The sequence below is a fragment of the Falco naumanni genome, chromosome 2 (genome assembly GCF_017639655.2).
Source record: "Falco naumanni isolate bFalNau1 chromosome 2, bFalNau1.pat, whole genome shotgun sequence".
Classification (NCBI taxonomy): Eukaryota; Metazoa; Chordata; class Aves; order Falconiformes; family Falconidae; genus Falco; species Falco naumanni.
In genome coordinates this window covers 32,920,962-32,937,729 of record NC_054055.1, presented here as the reverse complement: position 1 = coordinate 32,937,729, position 16,768 = coordinate 32,920,962, and the positions used below count along the sequence as shown (strand labels likewise).

The following is a 16,768-nucleotide window of genomic DNA, read 5'->3' as shown; positions in this document are numbered from 1 at the left end:
GTGCTTTTCTGCATGGTTGGTTATGTAGCTTTCTGCTCTGTTCATAATTTCAGACACACCACCACCTGTGAGCACATGCCTGTGTGATTCTGGCCCTTCTCGGCTTTGGATAATTTATCATGGATCTGTAATAGCAATAGTAGCTTGCACACTAGGAGCAGATTAGGTTTTCTGTAAGACACTGTTGCCTTTAAAAAGTGATCAGGACACAAAAAATAAATAAAGTGCAATGATAAACAATGCTCTAAAAATATCATCATTTTACTAAATGATAATGAAGACTCGAAGCTGTGTGTTACTTTCAGAGCAGCAAAGGAACTGCTGGGGGAACAACAGTTTTCCTGGTAGCAAAAGAGAATCGGCAATGAGAACAGACATAAAAAATAGGAACAAAATGAGAACATAGCCAGTGTTGTCGGTCCTAATTCAGACTTTGCCCACACTAAGCTATAAAAAGTGCACAGAAATCACCTTACCGGTACACAGAGCTCCTCTATTTCCTGCCTTGCTTATGAACAGCTTCTTAGGTTTGTGGATAAAATTTAACTTTGACGTTGCTCACCACACAGCAGACAATGAGGCTCAGGCATTCAGTGGTGCTACTCTCTGCTGCTCACCTTGTCTGCTTGCCTGAAAACTACTGGACTTAAAGCAGCTGAGCAGCCTGGAGCAAAATACTCCCAAAGTCTTGACAAGTCTATTCTCCAGATGTTGGAGGAGATGACAGAAGTGACAGAAGATGGACAGCTGTAGTGTCACAGTAGCAACTCAACACATGGGTTTGCAAGATCAGAGGCACCATTTCTCCATCAAACTGAAAGCAGTGGTAGCTGAGGACTTGCTGTAGGACCAGTGCTGCTCATGTGCTTTTTGCAGCCATCTGCCAGAGACAGGGTTCTGTTTTCCAAGTGAGAGCCAGACCAAAGCTGCTGCTCTGTTAGGCAGCAATGGACAGCAAGACCTGAAGTTTGTGATCAGGCTCACAGCAGAATTAAGCTGCACTTGGAAGGAGGAGTAATGTCAGGTTGGGGTTTCAATTCAATTCCATCTCTGCAGGAAGCAGAAACGTTACTTTTTCTGTACAGGAGCACAGCAACCAGCCATACTGCTTGCTGTCTCCTTTCTAAGGCCAGAATAGATGATTTCTAGCCAGGATAGATGATTTACAAGAAGGTGTAAAATCCTCATCATGCACCTAATTATGCTTTACTACACTATGGGGAGATATTTCCTTCTGAGTCCATCTGGTGATCAGACTGTACCCTGAAGCATGTGGGTTGATTGCCCTCATGGTTTTTTTCTGCTAGATATTCTAACTGCTGATGCTTTATTTTTATTCATATAAACATCTAAGCCTTTTTTAAGCATTGAAAATTATGATTAATTGTGCAATGAAAATCAATAATGGAAGTGCTTACAAAGCCAGCTTGATTTGGGAGTGAATCCCAAAGGCAGCTGCTTTCTCTAAGAGTGGTGGAAAAAGTTGGAGAAAAGCAATAGCAAAAAATTCCAGATCCTGGTTTTGTGTGGTGTTTGTCATGGCTTTAACTCATTTAGCATCTGCTGGGAGCTTTATTACAGGCTCCTGTTACTAGTTTATGAAAGCAAACTCTCAAATCCATCAAATAAACAAGAATACCTGATTGAACAGAGGTGCATTGAAAAGTGAAGATGTTTATACTCCTGTACCAGTATGCAGCTATTCCCACACCTTTGGGTCCCTGACAGATTTATTTTTCAAGGGAGATTATTATAGAGATAAGGATGAAGATCTGGTAAGGCTTTTACTATAGTACCCCTGCCAACAGCACTTATTCCCTTTACAACACTGGCAGCTGCTAGCGTTTTGCCTGGGGTTAAATATCCCAGATTTTCTCCTTTTCCCAGAGGAGAGCGTTTCCGGAGCGCATGCCTGCCAGTCTCTGGGACTCCAAACAGGGTGACTGCCACCTGGTGGCGAGATGTCGCCGCTGCGCTAGGCCGGGCTGGCGCCAGGGCTCACCGCTGGCCACAGCTGCACGGTGGGGCTCAGTGTCCCAAGAGCCAGCCGGGGGGCAGGAGAACAGCAACGGGGAGGGCTGTATGGCAAGGTGCCTGGCTCCAGTGCTGGGATGCTGAGGAGGAGGAAAAGCAACCCCCTTCACAAAACATGCTTTGAATAGCAGCGTACATCACCTGTCGTCCCCCCCCGAGCCTAAGTTAGAGGCAGGTTTTGATCCCCAGGGCCCCTGGAGTCTTACATCTTGCCTATGGGAAACCCATGATGTGTAAAAACCTCTTCTCCCTGCCTCCTCAGCAGGCTTCTCTAAAAATCCTATCCCTGTGCAAAAAACCTGAGCCGCTAAGGGCTGCTTAATGGGAAATGCCTGACATTCTTCTTCTGTCTGGGGATAGCAAATGCCTACATTTATTTGGGACCAAGGGAAGAGCCCCCTTTCTCACCCTGGTGCTGCTGCGGTCTCCCATCTATCATCTACTTCATCCCTCATGTCCACCCCTGAGTCTGGGATGAGGACATCTCTCCAGGCAGGTTTACCTTGCCCTCTCAGATCTACACTGTCCATCCAGCCAAAAACAGCCCCTGCATACACGTGCATGCCACACACGCAAAATACATGGTCATCCCACCCGAGGGAAATGCTGCGTTCACAGTTTCTGCCTGCAGTTTCCCCTCTCTGGCTTACCTCCGTAGGGGGGTGGACTAGATGACCTAGGGGGTGGACTAGGTGATCTCCAGAGGTCCCTTCCAACCCTGACCATTCTGTGATTCTGTGACTCTGGAGTCAAACAACGTAAGGGAACAGCAGCTGCCTTTTCAGAGCCACCCCTCACGTAAGGCAACAGCGGGTCCTACACCTGAAAAGAGGAGTAAGCAGTGTAGGGGCGATGATCTGGTAACTCCCCCTTGCTGGGCAATAAGCTGGGGTGACATCTCCATCGTTTAACACTCGAGACAGTCTCCTTCTCTGCCAGCACTGGGAAATGCTGTGACCAAACCGAATGGGTCCTAGGATGCTGTACCTTTCCCACCCTGTATTAACTATCTAGGTTCATGAGAGGAACAGGGCAGCCAGATCTGATCAGGAACAGGATCTGACCGTTAGTACCAAAACAAAGTAGCATGTTTGCATTGCAGAATGCTTAAAGAAGCAAAGTCTATGGGTATATGAGCACAGGAAGAGGGTAACTGATACTGAGCTGAATGGGAAAAATCATATTGGGTCAGGCTGTGGGTCCAGCCCACACAGCATCCCATCTTTGGCAGTGTCTCAGTGGCGTCTTCAGAAATGGCCTAGGAAACAATTCTTCCTGCTTTCTGCAGTCTGTGAGTTCAGTAACAATATGGAAGACACATCCTTAGCGGGGCCACAGTTGTGTTTTTTTTTTCAAATCTATCCCTATTTCAGCTATATGATACTCACTTCCCCATTAGCACATGCATTATTAAAAGCAAAGACTACACATTTGGCTTTATAGAACTTTTTATTTGGAGACACTTCTCACGAATATTGGTTCTTTATTAAGGCAATTCTGAAAGGATTGAAGGGGAGGGAAGGGGAGAGGGAGGGAACTGAGACTGTCAATGGGATTGCATTAAGGCAAAATTCCCTCCTTCTGCATTTCACCACAGTAAAATCCATGTGAAGGCCAGAACAGTAAATGACTCATTCCAAGGAAGAGATTCAGTGCAAATATATCCCACTGACTATCCGTAGATGGGGCTAGGCCCTCGACTGAGGCAAACCCACAGTCCCTTGTTAGCTGCAAAGCTATGCTGAATTAGCTCTGTTGAGGATCCCTTCCCAGTGGGTTCAGGGAAGCATTTTAGTTTGTTTCGTATGCAAGCACAGGTTTAAATGCTTTCCTGAATCAGGGCCACAGCCCTTTGAGTGCAAGTCTGTGAAGTTAACAGAGTTTAATTTTTGTTCATTGCATAAATACGTCATTCTGGGTCCCTTTGGTTCACTTCCTATTGTATTGCTGCTAACTGAGTACATCCCCTTAGTTTCTTTAATATCGTTTTCATTTCTATCATGCTTTGCAATCTGCTTAAGTTTTAAATGTGTTATGACATAAAAATGAATTATCCTCTGGAAAGCATTCCTTGCAAAGGTTCCAGAGTTTGGGTGTTCTTGGAGGACCAGGTTATGGTGTGTTTTTTCCAGTGAGTAGTAATGTGCTCTGTGAGTAATGCCAGGGGTGGCAGAGGCATAACTTGCAGGGAACAATACTGCTCAGTTCACATACCAGCAACACATTGCAGACCCCAAACACTTCTCTCTTTCCACAAGATTTCCTAAGAGGATCCTACCATTCCAAAAATATAGTCACTAATACTTGCGTTGGCTGGGAGAAACTCCTTTTGTTATCCCAGGTGCAAACTGAAGGAAAGTATGGCAGAAACGCTACCAAAAGCATGAAGACATTTTTCAGGCAGAAGTAGTATATAACCTTTCATAGTCCTAAAAGCTGTCTGTACTTCCCAAGACAAAGATCTCCAGGTGACCCCTGACAGAAAACTCTGGTATCCATTAATAAAAGGATATGTGTAGTCTTCGCTATTGAAAACTTATTCAGGAATATGAAATGGTTATATCTAGCAAAGTGGAAAATAAGGCAAAGAAATCAAGCACATATTACTGTTCAAAACAAGACATTTCTTGGATACACATGGAGACTTTTGTATGAACTGGAACCACTGTGTGTGTGTGACATTCATGCCTTAAAAGCATGAGCACCCTGCATATTTCCTTGATACAAAGAGGAGCATCCAGTTTGAGGGAATCGAAAGGGTGAATACCAGGCATCAGTACAAGTCTTTTATGCTTTAAACTTTCTTCATGCCTTTTCCCATAAGGCAAGCAAACACTGTCATGACCATTTTGGGCTTTACTTCAACCAGGTCTTCTGGAAGGGCATAGACTCTTGCTCCAATTTTTCGTGCCATAGAGATGGCATACCTGCATTGCACGAGTGAAAAAAAAATAAAAACAAACAAACAAACAAACAAAGAAGTTAATGCAGTAGCATTAATTTTCCCTCTACTAGAGTAGGTTGGGAACTTTCTTACTGACTCATCAAAATCAAATTTCTATAGAAGTGTGTGAGACAGGTTCTCAGAGAACATTTCTAGTAAAAGATAACAGTGTATTCCCTGATGGTTAGAGCACTGATTACTGCAACACAGGAGACTGCAGGTCAAACTGGTATAAAACATTTAGTCTCCCATCCCCTGAAAGATTATCCTCACAACCAGCCATTCTGGTCTTGCTCCCCCTCCATCTCTGTGACTGTCTTTGCACATAAACAAATTCACAAGGGTTGAAAGCGGAAGGCTGATGTTGGTGGACATCAGTGTTGTTGGAAATCAACATTCAGGGGCTTCTCTTCTGCTTGAGTCATACTCAAAACATGCAAGCTAACCTTCCCATCTCCCTGCTCAGAGTGCACTGTTGCATGGCTACTACTGACTGTTCTCCAGGGGGTATGTCTCTTCTATTTTTTCATGAAAAAGCTAGAAAATCTCAGGTTATTTCCACTGCAGAGCACATACATTTCTGAAATCCTGTGCAAAATGCAGAAATACGGGGGGGGGGGGGGGGGGGGGGGGGGAGGGGGGGGGATGCGGGGCGGGAAGCAGAAAGAGACAGGGAAAAAGGGAAACATCAGTAGAGAGATGAAGAAATTAAGTATGAAGAAAAGTACACATAGGACTGCAAGGAAAGAAAGAGAACAGATGGTAGGAAATGGAAGGGGAAAAGAACAGTGGAAAAAGTCTATAAAAATTACGGCAGTTCTGCTTGCCTTACAGTCGCCCTTTTCCCTTTTGTAGTTGCCACATAGCAAAGGAGAAGCTAAACTGATAATCAGACTGAGAGGTGATCTGTATAACTCTGAAAGGGAGATGCCCCCAGGATTGCTTCTCTGCTAGGAAATGGTTTCCACCCAGGAAAAAAAAATCAATATCCACATCCATAAAAACAGTTTTTCAGGAATGAATCCTGTCCTCCCCCTTCTCTCTTAAATATGCCCTTGTTCCACCTGTATGTGACTAAAAGAGGTACCATAACCTCTAATCACTGGTTTCCATGGCTCACTATTGTTGGCATTGTTCCCTGATCTCTGAATGAGTTTTAAATTTAATAAGAGAAAATAAGAGCTTGTGAAGCCAAGTGATTTTGATCCCTTCAAAGGGATTATAAAGCAGGAATTATAACATTACACACTTCATTTCCATTGATAGTGGGTTTTACTGCCTAACTCCTAGTCTTCGTGCTTTTAGCTCTGGAGGTATTTCTCTAGTTGAGGTTGTGCCAGATGAGAGTGATAGCAGAGCAGTTCTCAAAGACAGACTCAGGCAAGCCTTAGCAGGTAGCTTGTGTTGCATGCCACTTAGCATGAACGTACTTAGCATTGTTTAGTTTCTCCTCATCATTCAGGTCCTCTGTCTTCAAGAGGTCATATTTGATTGACCCTGGTTGAATGGCATCAATGAGATCCAGTACTGGCATGCTGGTGCTGATTTTGCTATCCTGCATAGTTGTAAAATAAAATTAGATGCAAGAACACGATGACAATGGACAGCTCAGTCAGATACCATTCAGGTCTTCATGAAGGGCTGCTTAGCATAATTTTTCATCAAAGGCAGACTAAGAAACCTTTCAAGGATTTTTCCCCCCCCAGTGGATGAGATATCATGGAATCGTAGAATCATTTAGGTTGGAAAAGACCTTTAAGATCAGCATATCCAACCATTAACCCAGCACTGCCAAGTCCACCACTAAACCATGTCCCTAAGCACCACATCTACACATCTTTTAAATACCTTCAGGGATGAACACTTCCCTGTTCCAATGCTTGACAACCCTTTGGTGAAGATATTTTTCCTAATCTCCAATCTAAACCTCCCCTGGCCCAACTTGAGGCCGTTTCCTCTTGCCCTGTCACTTGTTACCTGGGAGAACAGACCGACCCCCACCTGCCTACACCCCCCTGTCAGGCAGCTGTAGAGAGCGATAAGGTCTCCCTGAGCCTCCTCCTCTCCAGGCTGAACACCCCCAGTTCCCTCAGCCGCTCCTCACCAGACTTGTGCTCCAGACCCTTCACCAGCTCCGCTGCCCGTCTCTGGACACACTCCAGCACCTCAGTGTCTGTCTTGCAGTGAGGGGCCCAACACTGAACACAGGGTTCGAGGTGGGACCTCACCAGTACTGAGTGCACGGGGACAATCACTGCCCTGGTCCTGCTGGCCACACTGTTCCTGGTACCAGCCAGGATGCTACTGGCCCTCCTGGCCACCTGGGCACACTGCTGGCTCCTGTCCAGCCGGCTCTTGACCAGCACCCCGGGGCCTTTCCCACCGGGCAGCTTCCCGGCCTCTCTGCCCCTACATGTAGCGCTGCCTGGGGTTGCTGTGACCCCATGCAGGACCCGGCACTTCTCCTTGTGGAACCTCATACAATTGGCATCAGCCCATCGGTCCAGCCTGCCCAGATCCCTCTGCAGAGCCTTCCTGCCCCCGAGGAGATCAACACTCCCACACAGCTTGTTGTTTTCTGCCAACTTACTGAGAGTGCACTCGATCCCCTCATCCAGATCATCAATAAAGTTATTAAACAGGGCTGGCCCAGCACTGAGCCCTGGGGAACACCACTTGTCACCAGCCACCATCTGTAACTCCCTTCACCACCACCCTCTGGGCTCGGCCAGCCAGCTTTTTACCCAGTGTAGAGCACAGCTGCCCGAGCCATGAGCAGCCAGGTTCTCCAGGAGAATGCCGTGGGAAATGGTGTCAAAGGCTTTACTGAAGTCAAGGCAGACAACACCCACAGCCTTTCCCTCATCCACTAAGTGGGTCACCTTGTCATAGAATGCAATGTCATTAAGCAAAGATGGGGTGCTGGGCTGGTGAATTTGCTTCCTGTGAGGAGATAACACTGATACACAACTACTGATGGGAGGTGCAAGGGGCCCCAACTGTGTAACTCCTGAGCTTATTACATGAATTCTGATGGAGCCATCCTTGCCTGGTGTAAACTGTTGATTTACATCCACTGAGTGTTTCCCAGCTTGGGAAGCATTGCAGATGCATTAGTAAAAATAGAAGCCCTCTGGAACTGGTCTGTCTTTGTGGTTATATGGTACCTTGCAAAATAGGGCAAGGTACACCTGCAAGGTACTACCAGGTTATAAGCATATTTCCATTTTTTTATATACTTTAATACTGTTTTAATAGAATTTTAATACTGACATTTGTAATTGCTGTTGTTTAATAATCAACAGCACAGCAGCTCTTGCTTAATTTTGGTCATCATTCCTGGCTCCATACTTTGATGCCCTATGTCAAACTGGCATTCAAGGTGTTTCCTGTTATGTTCATATCATGTTTCTGTTACCTTTTCATAATAAAGCCTCTTGAATAAAATCTGTATATTTGAACATGCCTTTAAAAGGGAATGAAAAATAATCACACTGTGTCACTAATTATATCATAATGTAAAGTGTGCATGTATATGCATATATACATCTATATACAGGCAACATATATAACATACACGCCAACACATGGAAAAAGAGATTCCTAAGAGACTCCTAACAAAACTACCTTGAAACTGGAGATGGTTGAATCCTTCCCAGCTGCAGTCAGCGTTTCATTGACCCAGCTGACAATGATTTCATCATTGACCTTCTCTCCACCACCAATGTCTTCAAGGATATTCAGGGTGTACCTTAAGAGGGAAGCCAGGATAAGTGCATTTGCTCAAAGTCTACTATAACCTCAGAAGTATCCTGTATGTGTGCCACTTGACTGGGATCACCCAATGGTCCTCTTAGACCTGATACTCTCCTGCTTCCCACACACTCACAATGTATATGAATTATATTATAACACGATAATTATACTAATGGGTCTGATTCATCCCCAATTCCGTAATCCCTGTTCTAGGAGTGTCAAAAGCTTTTGACACTCAAAACTCCTAGAAGGTCTCTCTTAGTGGATCCTGGTGTAAATGACTAATTCTCATAGTGTTTTAAAAAGTAATCACTGACTTTCAGGCCAGAAGGGAATTGTTATGCTCATCTAAGACTGACTTTCTGCATAAACACAAGCCTGGAATATTTTGCTTGCATGTCAGCATACACCTTGGAAAGACATCCCAAACTGATGGCAAGTAATCCACATCCCTAGATTAATTATCTGCCTGATAAATGTATACCTTGCTTTATAGACTGAATTTAGTCTCTGTTCGGTTCCTAACCACTGGGTCTTCCCCCCCCCCAGTTACGATGCTCTTAAACACACACACATACACACAGAGAATTACATTAAAGTGGAGACAGCTACTGAACTGCATCCACTTCAGGTAGCAGATTACAAAACTTCTGCATCAATTCCTTGTTTCCAGTACGTTCTCCCCGTTTCCTGATACAGAGACCTCGCAACTTCTTTTTCTCTCTTCCATGCAATGGACATTTATTCATGCTATACAGATAGTGACAATAATAATCTTCTGCATGAGCTGATTGCAATGGCCTTGCCCACAAGATAATGTGCTCCTTGATTGCATCCTTAACTAGGAGTGAACAAAAGGTTACTCTGTCTTTGCATATATGTGCAAACAGAGGAGTGAGAAAGCTGTAGCCTGTAAATCCTTCTCAGTGATAGCATCAGGAAACTATTATAATGCAAACTGAGTATACCAAAATGTTCTAAAGTTTGTGTCTGACTGCCATACCTTCTCATCAACTGCCAGACTAAGGCCAGCGTGAGCGTACGGTTTCCTTCATTCAGATCTTGCCCAGCAATACCAACAAGGGAAAATTTGGCTTGATTCTTTCCCAGTTCCACTGCGTAGTTGCAGTTCTCAAGCTGTTAATGACAGGGTCAATTAGTGCAGCTCAAAAATACAGAAAAAAAAAAAAGAAGACAAAACACTGTAACTTTAATTTTTTTTGGATTACTTAGCCCAGATCCTTCTGGGCAAACAGGAGCTTTGGGGCTCTGTATAATACAGCTGTTTGACTACCAGCAGCCATCCATCCCAAAAATACCATCGTAAAGAGTTAACACAGAAGGAAATGTTATAGTTCATCATCAGGGACTGAAAAACAGATTACCCTGGAAAATACAATTCTACAGCTCATGGGTACCTCCAGCACCATGGCATTGCACTGAGGCAAAGGATTAGTGTCCCAGTCAATACTTTAGGTCAGTTAATCAGTCCGGCCTAACTGGATAGAATTAGCCATCCAGGTAGCTGGGAGAAAGCTTTGTATTTAGCAGCAACTCTGTGATCTGTTCTTGAGGCATCTGGTCAAGAACACTTATCATCACTGTCTTCCTTTGTTGTAGAGGGCAGTGATCCAGACAGCTGCAATTAAGCTGGTGCCACATGACTCACGGTCAAGATGCATTATAACTGGTGACTGAGACAGTAGTAAAAGTGGTCTGCAAGTACAGTTTTTAAATATTGACACAAAAAATTGTCAAGTCTTTTTACTTCACAAATATTGTTCACTTGTCAACAGAGCCAGTGAGTCAAACATCTTGTTTCTTTTTCAGGACAAAAAATTATTTATTGACGGAAAAAAGTAATTTAATGTGCTGTACTTGGGACTTGAGAGCAACATGAGTGGCCACATTGCTGTTTGAATTGATACAGACATCAGTACTGGAACTATTCCAGCTTTTTTGTACCTTCTTCATGTTGCCACCCAGTTTAGGATATGGTGGTTTGTTCACTCTGTTCCAGTCTACTGGCACTTTGATCTTTTCATAGAGCTGGAAGATAACCAAGGCATCTGACAGGTCACTGAAAACAATAAAAAAGATGTATTGTTAGACAAAGAACAGGGGAAGGGAACTCAACTAAGCTATTAGTAGAGGTAAACTTAGTTTCCTTAAGAAAAGGAAAAAAAAAAGTAGCATATATTCTTATAGGGTCCAAATGTTTTTATGCTTTTGTAAACAAATTGCTGGCTCTTTATTATCTGATGGAAGTGCAGTACCTCCTCTTACCTGTATAAGTGATTTACACGTGGATTAACACCCAGGGAGTTCATCCAGTTTCTGAATGTCCTCTCTTCCCTTGTCTCACCTAAACCAACAAATACATCAATCAACAGGCCTGCAAAAAGACAACTGTCCAGTAAAATCGGTGTCTTGTGATGAAACTGTAACTCAGAATTTACAGCGCACTGAACCATAAACAGAAGGCGACCCTGGCTGACAGGTGAAATAAGAGAGTATGGTGCAGCATGTAATATTTCTTCATGCCCTATATATTACAGTATTTAGGCAGATTGGCTTGAAACACCTTCAAGAAATCAAGAACAGCCTGTGCCTCAGCATGAGCAGTTGCACTATGAGGCGGGGAAAGGAGGACCTGAAGCTCAGCAAATGATCCATACAAGGGTGGTCCTGACCCCAGCCCAGAGCAAGCAGGCAGCATGTTAATGCAAGATCTGATTTTTAAATTATATTCTCAATTAAGGGAATGTGAGATTAACTCTCGATTCCACTAACAAGCATGCTCAATAGTGGGATGTCTAAACCAGTATTGGTTTAGACATCCCACAAACATTTTTGTCTTTTAACATGTGCTATCCATAGGACAGACCCCTAAAATGTGAGAATTTACACACAGGTAAAGAGCAGCTTCCCCTTCTCAAGGCTGCCTGTGCTAATGGTGCAGTGAGTATATGTCTGAAGGACGTAAGGTTGAGTTAGCGTGTCATCGACTCAGAGCTGGGGATACTGTGGCACAGGTGGCCAGAAACATCCTTTATTTGCATTTTCCTTACCTTCAATGGAGCTCCAGTCGATGTCCTGGTTCTCTGGCTTATGAAGGGCAGGGTATTTGTTGAACAAGTTGGCAATGAAGGCCAAGTTTAGCTTCGGGTTCCCCCGGACGACGTCGGTGGCTGTGACGAACTGCCGGCAGCCCAGGCGCTCTGCCTGCTGCAGCATGCACTCTGCTCGCTGGACGTCATCCTTCTCCTGCACCAGCAAAAAGTGGGGCCATCAGCCTCACCCTACCGCCTGGCACTGCACACAGGACCCGCTCAGGATCTCTGCATGTGAGCAAGGTGTGGGGCTGTTCAAGCAGGTCCCCGTCAGATCTATAGCTATTTCCTTTCCCACTTATAGTAATGGCAGGTCTGTGTTTTCAAAAGGGCTTTACCTACAATGCAGAGCCATCTCACCGTATTGCTTTTAGTTATATTCCATATAAAAGAGGATGGTTTGATGAAACTCCCAAATAAATGTATTTAAATACACTTGTTACATGTTAGTAGTTTAGCAGCATGGTTCAATGGTTGTTAAAGTTTCAGTGATAATATCTAACAAAAGGCAAACCACATCATTTAATTATTTGAAAGCTTGGATTTCTGAAATACAAGATCATGTTGCAATGCTAAAAAGAGTTTGCTTGTTCTGACATCCTGGTGCAACCCCGTGTTGGCCAGCAATGCAAGTAACAGACAGAAAATATCGGCATTTACTCTAAACTTATCTCATCTTACCCTTAATCCTGACATGTCAATAGTGATAGCTGGAATGCCTTCTTCATCTCCCTTGGGGGCAACTTGGTCCAGCAAATGGTAATAAGCTCTTGAGTCCTGTGACAGACAGAAATTAAAGGGAAGAAAAATTACATCTAAAGCCAGGTTTTGCATGCCAGTGCTCCCCTGAACAATGTGCCTGCATGCTTTGTTTTTATTACATCAATCATTGGGCTACATAATTAAATTAATTAAGCTGGAAGCACTTAGCAATTCCTACTTTATGCTGTATTTGCTGGATCTGATTCTTCCCTAAGCCAATATATATATGCTGCAGAACGCTCAACACACGAGACAAAATGCTGTGTGTTGCACTCACAAAAAGGACAGCAACAACAAAGAAAGATTAGAATTGAATTAATCTGAACATTAAATTAGAGATAAGAAAATGCATACCTTTATAATACTGTAGAAGTCAGGCTGCTGAGTGTTTAATAAAAGAAAATGCAGAAGGAGAAAGCAGATGTTTAAAAGCAGATTTCAAAGCAACACTGGAACAGTTATGGAAGAGAAAGCATAGTATTCACAGACAAAATTAAAACTGACAACAGTATCAGCATTTTTCAGGCAAAAGAGCAGGAACCAAGACAAGGATTTAACATGTCGTGTCTTTAATCTTTTGTGAAATGTAATGTTGCTTCCCTGTGTGGAAAATAATCTTATTTCAGAAAGAACTTAACTGAAAATAAAGCTACATGTTAGTATTTAGGGACTTGACTAACTAACCCATACTCTTCAAAATATAAAGCTGATTACCCGAATTGTTTTAAATCTTATGCATATGCATTACAACCCACATATCAAAAAGGTGGTTGTTTGAGGTGGGGAGACACAGTTAGAGAATGACTGTAACGGCTAAAGGCTTGGCCTCTAAGAGGTAAACGTGCCTTATTTTCCAACTGTAAATATGGTAGGTGTGATTTAGTGATTTATCTTTCAGTTGCAGATAGGATTTAATCAGTTGCATTATAGTCCTCTCGGCCAGCATACAGAAAGATGGGAAGACTCCATTCCCTTCCCTTTCCATCGATATTCTCCAGTCACTTCCACCCAGTGAACCAAAAACCTGTTACAATAAAAACTGTATTGTCAAATGTGACTCTCAGACTCTCCTGTTGCCTTCCTGGGTGTTTTTTTATGTATGTCAAGTAAGTCATGGTAAATGACTTCTTGTGCTTCAGTCCCTGGTGAAGCTTACAACCAGGCATCTCTGGAGTGGGGCTTTTCCCATGCTCTGCTGGGAGTGGGAAGGTCAGGTCATGGCTAGGGAGGTCGGTGTGCTGGCTAGCCCCTGGCTTTCCTTCAAGCCAGCTCAGACACCCTCCCTGATACACCCCCTACAGCCCTGGAAAGCTGTCTGGGCCTTTCACTGTAGCTTCAGTGCCTGCAGCTCATCAGTGTGCACCATTCAGGTTCAGCTACCTCTGTCTGGGAAGAGTGAAGGTCCTACAGAGAAAGCTCTGCACCCACAAGCCCGTGAAGTCCCAAGTCCATGCAATATGCTGCATGGACTAGGAATGCATCCTTGCAAGTGCCTCCTCATCTAGCTATGTTATTTTGAATAGTCCTACTGAATTAAAACTTGCAGGTTAGTGCATGCAGGTTTATAGCAAAGGCTGGGAGATAGAAGCACATAGCCCAGGTGCTGTAGTGAAGAAAAGATCAAGTGGGGGAACTGGAAGAGCCCATCCTCTTCCCCTACACCTGGTTACATGTCTGAGTAAGGTCCAGCCTTTCCAAACCAAAGCCAGGTCAAGAAACATTTAAGGACATTTAGGAAGGAGGACAGCAATAGCGGCAGGGAACTGAAAATACAGCAGTAGAGTGCGTATGCCCTGTCCAGAGCCAGCCAGCCATTCCTTTCCCAGGCGTTTGGTATGCTAGGGCTGGCCGTGATGACTGGGAGGTCAGAAGGAGGAATACTACTGAGTGGAAGGGTAAACCCCGCTGAAATGATTTTCTGTGCCCAGCTCTATGTGTTTGGCAGAGCAGTCTCAGCTGCTTGGATTGCTTCAGTGCACAATCCCTGTTTGGAGGACAGGGATTTGGGAGTGGACCCGCTGTTTTGCTGTTGTTGGTCAGTGTTTCTCATACCTTGATGTCTGAGCTGAAGTTGTTGACTTTGTTGCATCCTGCATTCTCCAGGTGATAGTTTGCCCACCTCAGCAGCAGTTCCTCTGGAGACAACTTCATCAGATCCTCCAGGCTCTCTCCTTCTCTCAGAAGAGCGATCAAGGCTGAGCAAGGAAAAAAGAAAAGTAATAATGTTCTGAATACTTGTAGAGGAGAATGTGTAAGTATTTTCTCTCTTACACATTTTGCTACCCTAGTTTCTAAAAGTGAGTAATCAAAGCGTTGACAAAACCCAAGGTGTGTTAGGATGACAGAGGACATAAACAGAAAAAGGGTCTCATCAATAAAATGAAGAAAAGGCTGATAGTTGTGGAGCTAGTAGTGGATCATATAGAAATGCAAGACAGTTTCAGTGTGGTCTAAGAATGACTCGATTTCCTTGCCTCAGGTCTTAATGAAAAGATGACCATAGAATCATAGAGTAGTTTGGACTGGAAGGGACCTATAAAGGCCATCTAGTCCAACCCCACTGCAATGAGCAGGGACATCTCCAGCTAGATCAGGTTGCTCAGAGCCCCGTCCAGCCTGACCTTGAATGTTTCCAGGGATGGGGCATTCGCCACCTCTCTGGGCAATCTGTGCCAGTTTCAGCACCCTCATTGTCAAAAATTTCTTCCTTATATCTAATCTAAATACATCCTCTATTAGTTTAAAACCATTTCCCCTTGTCCGGTCACAACAGGCCCTGCTAAAAAGTTTGTCCCCATTTTTCTTATAATCCCCCTTTAAGTACTGGAAGGCTGCAGTAAGGTCTCCCTGGAGCCTTCTCTCCTGCAGGCTGAACAAACCCAAGTCTCTCAACTGTTTTTTCTTCACAGGAGAGGTGCTCCAGCCCTCTGGTCATCTTTGTGGCCCTTTTCTGGACCTGCTCCAACAGGTTGATGGTTTTTCTGTGCTTATGGCTCCAGAGCTGGACACAGTGATGTTGAGCACAAAGGTAAGATGGGAATGGGAAAATGAACACAGACTTTCTGCAGCTTAGATGAAAGAAATCTCAGTGACCTTCACACTGAAACTGGATACACACAGGTATTCTACAGATTTTGCACATGACTTCATGGGTTCATGGGCCAGTAGAGTTAACTCACCTGTCAGTTGGAGAAGGTAGCCTATTTGCATAGAAAAATTAACACAGCTACATTCATAGAAGGAGAAAGAGGCAGGAGGGAAGGACTGACCCTTGCAACTGCAGGATGTTCAGCTGATCCTGGAGCATGAAAGACTGGAACAAGTTTCAAAAAGAACAACTAATAACATGGAAACTTATTGTTAATGTGATAAAAAGGGAGAGTGTGTCACACTACTGTGATCTCCTTGTGATATCTTTTGTCATTCCTTGAAAGAAATATGGCTTGAAAGAAATACAGATTTGCTATATAAAGGAAACAGTGAAGACCTACTGTATCTGGAATTCAATAGATAAATTGATATAGAGTGCTTTGGGGTTAAACTGAACCAGAAAGGGGATAATAGAAGCATTTGAAAGTAGGCAGTGGATTTTATGAAGAGAACAATGTTAACATGGAGAGAAGTAGGCTGGAAGAAAGATTCTTGTGCAGTCTTGATCATGGATTTTTTTTGGATTAATGTTTTTCTTTTTGCATCAATTATCTTGGCACAAATACTAGCAATGTGCTAAAAATTTGATGATGATATTCACTAGGTGGCATGGTCAATACAGAGGATGATCAGGAAGTCACACAGAAATAGCTAGATGACACTAATAAAAACGGAATGTAATTTAATAGTGCCATGTTCAAAGGCATTCACTAGGGAACTAATATGAATAACTGCTGTTAGCTAAAAGCTTATACAGACAAAGGATGAGAACAACTTGAGTGTATTAGATGTCTCCTGAGCTATCTGAGCCACCATGTGATGTGACCAGGGGAAAACCAAACATGATATTAGTGCATCCTAGTTATTTCCCATAGAGGCTGGGATGTATTACTGCCTTGATACCATGTGCTCATGAAAGCTCTTTGGAAACACAGTGTCCCATATTCAAGAAAGGGTAGTTTCACCTGGAACAGCTGCAGAGAAAGGCTATCAGGGAAAGTGGGAACCT

General features: G+C 43.7%; 1 protein-coding gene across 2 annotated transcripts in view; it reads right to left on the bottom strand.

Moving 5' to 3' along the window:
* Nucleotides 1-3,464: 3,464 nt before the first annotated feature.
* Nucleotides 3,465-16,768, bottom strand: part of LCP1 (lymphocyte cytosolic protein 1) — a 52,664-nt gene continuing 39,360 nt past the window's right edge. For both annotated transcript variants that reach the window (XM_040583917.1, XM_040583916.1), the window contains exons 8-16: nucleotides 14,662-14,804; nucleotides 12,529-12,624; nucleotides 11,806-12,001; nucleotides 11,021-11,099; nucleotides 10,700-10,814; nucleotides 9,738-9,871; nucleotides 8,606-8,729; nucleotides 6,409-6,533; nucleotides 3,465-4,961 (exon numbers count right to left, since the gene is read on the bottom strand). In XM_040583917.1, coding sequence (XP_040439851.1) covers nucleotides 4,829-4,961; nucleotides 6,409-6,533; nucleotides 8,606-8,729; nucleotides 9,738-9,871; nucleotides 10,700-10,814; nucleotides 11,021-11,099; nucleotides 11,806-12,001; nucleotides 12,529-12,624; nucleotides 14,662-14,804 — 1,145 coding nt within the window. In that variant the 3' untranslated portion in view covers nucleotides 3,465-4,828. The remainder of the gene's footprint in view (nucleotides 4,962-6,408; nucleotides 6,534-8,605; nucleotides 8,730-9,737; nucleotides 9,872-10,699; nucleotides 10,815-11,020; nucleotides 11,100-11,805; nucleotides 12,002-12,528; nucleotides 12,625-14,661; nucleotides 14,805-16,768) is intronic.